The following is a 6,519-nucleotide window of genomic DNA, read 5'->3' as shown; positions in this document are numbered from 1 at the left end:
GTCCCATTCTACAACAGTGGCATCATGTAATATTTGTCCTTTTGTGACTGGGATATTTCACTCAGCATAATGTTCTCCAGAGTCAACCATTTTCAATAATATTGCATGAGTTCCTTGTTTTTCAATGCAGCGTAGGATTCCATTGTGTGAATATACTCATAGTTGTTTTGGTGTTTGAGGATTTTATGAGGTGGAATCAGTGAGACTGGCTCAGGACAGGGCAGGGTTCAAAGCTGTCGTACATGTGGTCATTATGAGTCGCACGTGACTCGACATCACATAACAACAACACATCTGCTTATCTCATTCAGCATGTGTTCAAGGTTCATTCATGTTTTAAAATATGTTACTCAAAAACTGATGGCAGTAGAGTCAATTCTGACTCATAGACTGAGCTGTAAATACCATAGAAGGAAACTTCCCATCTCTCACCCATGTAGTTGCTGGTAAATTCAAACCACCAAAGGAGCTCACCCTTGTGCTATAGAACATGTCTCCAGAGCTCCTTTTTTTTAAAAAAAAAATTATTATTTTGTACGTTTTTGAGGATGTTTTGTTGTTGAATACTGTCAAGTCGGAAATGAACCATAGCTGAACCTCTGGCAGATTTTCAAAGTCAGTAATCGCACAGGAGAGTGCCCATCCTTTTACCGTGGGGCAGCTGGTGGCCTTCAGGATTGCAGCACAGTTACTGCCATTAGGCCACCTTCATCACTCCAAACATCAGTGTTCTTTAAGGCTGAGTAACATTTCATTGTATGCATGCATCACATTTTATCAATTCACTTACTGACAGACTAGAATAACTTTTTTCCTTAACTTAATTAACTTTATTTGTTACAGAAAATCCACTATGTAGTGGCCACAGCTGGAGCCTCTGCATAGAGACTCTGGTGTGAGTCATTACAAGATGGTCCATGAATTCCCGGTAGGGAGACTTGGTGAACACCGTCTCTTTGCTTCCAGTTTACAGATTAATTGTTTTTAGTGTTTATTTTCTTGTCCTGTTGCACTGAGACTCCCAGAACAATACCGAATAACAGTGCAATCAGTGTTCTTTAATTGAATGAGACCTCTCTTGGGAGATAACATCGTGGGTTTTTAGCAAGGATGTTTAACAGATCTTATTTATTCGGGTCTACTTCTTTTACCTGATCCTGGAGTCTGTCCTGTAAGGAACCATTTGCCATGTAGGGGTGGATCAAGCTGTGAAACCCTCTTCCAGTGCAGAAACCAAACAGAGGTAAGACATTGGGGTGGCAGCATCTGAAAGCAAGTGTCAGCACAGAGGGGTGAGGGACCAGAGAGAACATCATCACAGGCCACTTGCCACCTGCCCTCATACCCATACCCTTCATCTTCTCATTGCCCTGGAGTCACCAGTCCCCTTCCGGACACCTCTGAGGGCCCAGCAGAGGACAGGACATGAACACTGCCTGTCCTCTTGTAGCTCTATGTTTGCTGTTGTGTGCCATCAGTGGAAACTGACTCATAGCTGACAGTCTGGTGGATTTTCAGAGGCTAAAATCACATGGGTGAAGAATGCCCATTTTTTCCCCTGTGGAGCAGCTGGTGGATTTGAATTGTACGCCTTTGGGTTGGCAGTGACACTCCTTACCACTAGACCATCAGCACTCTTCAATCCATCTTATTGCTCTGCAGTGTGTGACAACTTCACCGTCTTCCAGAAAGACCTCAGAGGTCAACCAGCAAGCAGAATGGCCAGGGCCTGATTCCACATCTGCTGACTGCTGGTTCCTGGACAGGGCTTTTCACTGAAATTTTCCTAGTCACCACTTCCTCCTGACCCTCTTACTTCTCTGACTATACTCTCAGTCTGTTTCACTAAGGCCTATTCTCCTTTGCCTTCCTCTGAGATATGAGGGTTCCTATTCCAGCTGGGCCTAGCATTTTAGTTTTTTCCATTTTTAAATATGTTCTTGTGTACTGCTGAGTTGGAACTGATCCATACCTGACCCTCCAGAGAGTTTTCAGAGGCTTTCTGCACAGGAGGAGATCACGCATCTCTCTCCTGTGAAGCAGCTGGCGGATCTGACCCGCATCCGTTTTAGACTACAGTGCAGTCCCTTACCATCAGAGCCCCCATTTAATAGTAGACACTTACATAGCAAAACAAGAAGCAAAGTATGCTTTAAATATTCCACCTCCAAGGGGAAACCTTATATTTCCACTGTGAAAACTGATGTCCTAATTTTTACAGCCAGACATATTTCTTCCCCACCCCCGAGCCCCATCCTCTATGAATCTGTGGGGAATGGGTCCCAGCACCCCTCTCCAGCTGCCTGGGTCTCTGGGGGCCTCTTTAGCTGAGCCCCAGTACTTTTCTCCTTGACTTCCTTTTCCGTCTGATTGTTTTCCTTCATGTACTTAAGGAAGCTCTCTCAGCTCTTAAGAGTGTTTTTAATGTGCCTAAAGGGCACGTTAATTCTCTTGGCAAAAATCTCATTCCAAACCTGTCTGTTTACAGTTATGCCAGCAGCATGCTGGGTGATGCTGTGAGCCACTGGCTTGCTGCAGTAACGTTTGTAGGGCAGTCATTTGGAACAGTGCCCACTCGCTTCATGCACACAAGTGCTCATAGGAACAATTCCACGGCTTGTTAAAGGCCCAGACTACACATAGCAGTGCCTCTTCTCTTTCCCCTTGTGCTCACCACTTTGCAGGGACACTCTAAGATGAGATTCTGGTCAGAAGGCCTAGCCTTTTGTTTAATGTCTAATTTCTTTCTTTTTCTTTGCTTTGGTGAGAAAACAAAAAAGGAAAAAATAAACCTGTCACAGGTCAGTTGATTCTGACGGACAGTGTCCCTACAAGACAGAGTAGAACCGCCCCTCAGGGTTTCTAATGGTGTAAAGCTTCACAGAGTGGCTCACTGTTCAAATCTCCACTGCTTATCAAGGCTCCTTGTCTTTATAAAGCATACTCCCAAATCTCACATCTTCAAGTTCTAACTTGAGCATCTAACTGTATCTGATGCTCCAGGTGAATATCTTAGATGCAGCCAAGTGCCAAACCCACTTCATAGCCCATACCAACTTGTCCACCAAGGTCACCACATGCCACCTGGTTTCCTAAAAACCTGCTTCCCTTCCCCATGTCATCAGTCACTGCTTGCTGTCACTATCATAAAGAGCTCTCCCAATTACACCCTCATTCCATTGTGGATCAGACCCTAACGAAACTATCCTAGAACTACTACAAACAGCCTTGCCTGCTGTCTCGGCACTGCACCACCTTGCCCTGGTACATCCTACTTCATGATGCCCAGGCTTAGGACAGTGAGCTATGAACATGTCAGAATCCCCACTGGCTCTCATGGCCAAATTTGTAGAAATCTGTCACCCTAAAGTCAGCAAACCCACCAGCAGCTCCATGGGAGAAAGATGGGCAATCCTCTCCTATGAGATTTACAGCCTCTGAAAACCCACTAGAGTGTCTGACTCTACAGCAAGCAATTAAAGGTTTTTTATTTTGTTTCCACTGGACTAGAAACTTCTCCAGAAAGGGGCTCGGTCCTCTTCAAGCCTGCACTCTGGAGACTAAGGTGCGTCTGATACAGACTATGGTCTTTGCAATCACTTGTTATGCATCAGAGAGTTGGACAATGACTAAGGAGGATAGAAGGATAATTGATGCCTTTGAGCTGTGGTGCTGGGAGAAGAGTACTGAGGGTACCATGGACTGCCAAGAAAACAAACAGATTCATCCTGGAGAAGGTTAAACCAGGCTGCTCCTTGGAGGCAAGGATTCTGAGACGTCTGACACTTTGGACATGTTGTAAGGAGGGAGAGGTCCTTGGAGAGGGACATATCATGCTTGGTAGGGTGGAGGGATGGCGCAAAAGGGGAAGACCCTCTATGAGGTGGATTGATTCAGTGACTGAGGTAATCGGGATGGGTGTGTCAGAGGCAGTGCGACTGGCAGAGGATAGAGCAGGGTTTAGGGCTGTTGTGCATAGGGTTGCTATGAGTCGCAAGCAACTCTAAGGCAGATAACAACAACAACAATTACAGAGTGGGATTCACACTCCCAGCCTTTCAGTCAGCAGCCCACTGGGCCCCCAGAGCTCCTCTTGACCACCCAAACCCCACCAGTTAGTCACTGTATGACCTCAGACAAGACAGTGAACCTCTCTGTGCCTTGTTTTACTTGTTTTGAAAGTAATAATAGTAACTACACTATAGGGATGTGGTGTTGTTGTTGCTTCTGGGTACCAGAAAGTCGGAACTGTCCCATAGGTGACCCTCCAGTGGGTTTTCAGAGGCAGTTAATTGCAAAGGAGGAGATTACCCATCCTCCCATGGAGCAACTGGTGCCCTCAAACCATGTAACTTCGGGATTGCAGTGCCGCTTCTTGCCACCATGCCACCAGAGCTCACTCACAGTGGGGTTAGTGTGAGAATTAAATGAGTTTATACATATAAAGCCCTTACAATATGCCTGATGCATAAGTAGCATTATGTGAGGATTGTTGTTATGTGCTGTCAAGTCGAAAGTGACTCAGAGTTGACCTTCCAGTGAGTTTTCAGAGGCTATGAATCACACAGGAGTAGAATGCCCATCTTTTTCCTACAGGGCAGCTGGGAGATTAGAACCATCTGTCTTTGAGTTGGCAGCTCAACTCTTTACCACTAGGTTACCAGAGCTCTCTCTATATGATTAGTTTTCATTATTATTAAGGAGTCCTGATGGCAGAGTACATAACTTTTGGGCTGAAAACTGAGAAGTTGCTGGTTCAAATCCACCAACTGCTCTGCAGCTGAAAAAGGACTAGTTTCCAGCCTTAGGAAACCGAGGGAGGGTCACTCTGAGTAGTACTTTATTATTAAACACAGTGTCTTACAAGTGAGACTTACCTCAGACAAACCTGCAGTTCCTTCTGGAAGAATCTTTCAGTTGCTCCTGGGCTTGAGCAGGCTGCCTATGGAAAAGACATTGAAGAATAAAACACCAGCCACACCGAGATGACTCCAGCCCTTGTTAGAATCAAGGAACACTTGCCTCACTGAGCTTCTTGAAGACCAACAGTGTGCCATGCCTTTGCCCTCGGTAGGTGACTGCAAAGGTGCCCTCACTGATTTTACTGTCATGGCTGAAGTTGTTGGTTGCCTGGACCACATCTGCCTCATTCCAGAAAAGGCCATCTCCAGCCACGTTCAAAAGGTTTCCTTGTTTAGGAACAGAGGTGCTGAAAACCTTGTAATTCAGAGAAGAGGCAGCATTACTACAGAAGCTTGTTTTCTCCATGATCACAAGCGACCTAGAACCTCAGAGCTAGGATAGGGCTTGACAATGCACTTAGTCCACAAATGATTCCACAAGGGCACTGTGTCAAAGTAGAAAGGGAATTATCCTTCTAGTTCCGATTAAATATGTGTGCAGGTATGTACAAAGAGCTCTGGTGGCCTCAGGGGTAAGGAGTTGCACGGCCAACCCAAAGGCATGCAGTTTAAATCTACCATTGGCTCTGTAGGAGGAAAATGGGATTTAGTGTATCTGAAAATCCACTGGAGGGTCAGCTATGGGCTGGTTCCAATTCTATGGCACACAACAACAACAATACAGGTTGCAGAAAAAAATTTTAAATTAAATCAGCAACACAAGTATGGGCATGCAGTTATACTCATGTAAGTAGGTGGTTCTTCATAGGGGCTGAGCAAAGCAGGTGGATGATTTCCATTTTCTTGGTGATAATTTTTTGATTTATGAACATATTATATAATAGTATCAAATAAGGAGTGCTAAAAAGAACATGAGTAGATATGAGTTCAAATCCTACCTCTACCTTGCTCTGTGACCCATGGCAAATAATTTAATTAACCTCTGAGAATTTCAACAATCTTATCAGCAAATAAAAGGATAATAATAGCATCTTAAGAGGATCATTCTGAAAATTAACTACAACATAACTACCCTGAGCCCATGTTTACAACCCAGTGGATGCTCTTTCCATCCCTTTTAGCCCTCTGTTTACAGAGGCAAGTACCAAGGATGTTAAGAGATTGAGGCAAGTCAAACATCTGGCCAGTGGCAGAGCTGAGTGCTCTGTTCTCTTTAGAAATGGCTTTGTATGCATAAATTTAATAGTTTAAACTTACTGTATTAACCTCACGAAGCAAAGGGCAAGGTAGGCAGATCCCACCTTTATTGCACACTGTGTGAGGAGTAGCATTAATCCAATTTCCAACTGGAAATGGCCTCAGGCTTGGCCTTCCCCTATCTCCATTATCCTCCTCTCCAGCCACTCAGTACTTTCACAGCTCGGCCTCCAGACAAAAGGCAGGATGTGGCCCTGGACTCAGGTCATTCAAAGTCAAAATGACATTAACCTACACCAAGCAGAGAAAACTAAGGGGAAAGAAACAAAAAGCCACACCCACTCTGTTGATTCCCTTCTGACCTATAGCAAAGCACACAAACCAGAAGCATTTTGTTCTTCAATTGCCTGAGTAGCTGTTTCCTGAATTAGGCACCTCAAGTTAAGTCAGAGACACAAGG

At 44.7% G+C, this 6,519-nt stretch overlaps 1 protein-coding gene across 1 annotated transcript in view; it reads right to left on the bottom strand.

Moving 5' to 3' along the window:
• The window catches only part of IRAK2 (interleukin-1 receptor-associated kinase 2), a 57,829-nt gene extending 52,561 nt beyond the window's left edge, over positions 1 to 5,268 (bottom strand). The window contains exons 1-3 of the mRNA XM_006900549.1: positions 5,023 to 5,268; positions 4,878 to 4,942; positions 1,152 to 1,266 (exon numbers count right to left, since the gene is read on the bottom strand). Coding sequence (XP_006900611.1) covers positions 1,152 to 1,266; positions 4,878 to 4,942; positions 5,023 to 5,268 — 426 coding nt within the window. The remainder of the gene's footprint in view (positions 1 to 1,151; positions 1,267 to 4,877; positions 4,943 to 5,022) is intronic.
• Positions 5,269 to 6,519: the final 1,251 nt, after the last annotated feature.

This window comes from Elephantulus edwardii, unplaced genomic scaffold, assembly GCF_000299155.1.
Source record: "Elephantulus edwardii isolate Elephantulus edwardi_28Jun2011 unplaced genomic scaffold, EleEdw1.0 scaffold00288, whole genome shotgun sequence".
In the NCBI taxonomy this organism is placed as follows: Eukaryota; Metazoa; Chordata; class Mammalia; order Macroscelidea; family Macroscelididae; genus Elephantulus; species Elephantulus edwardii.
Note: the sequence above shows the minus strand (reverse complement) of the source record. Positions and strands in the feature narration are given on the sequence as shown.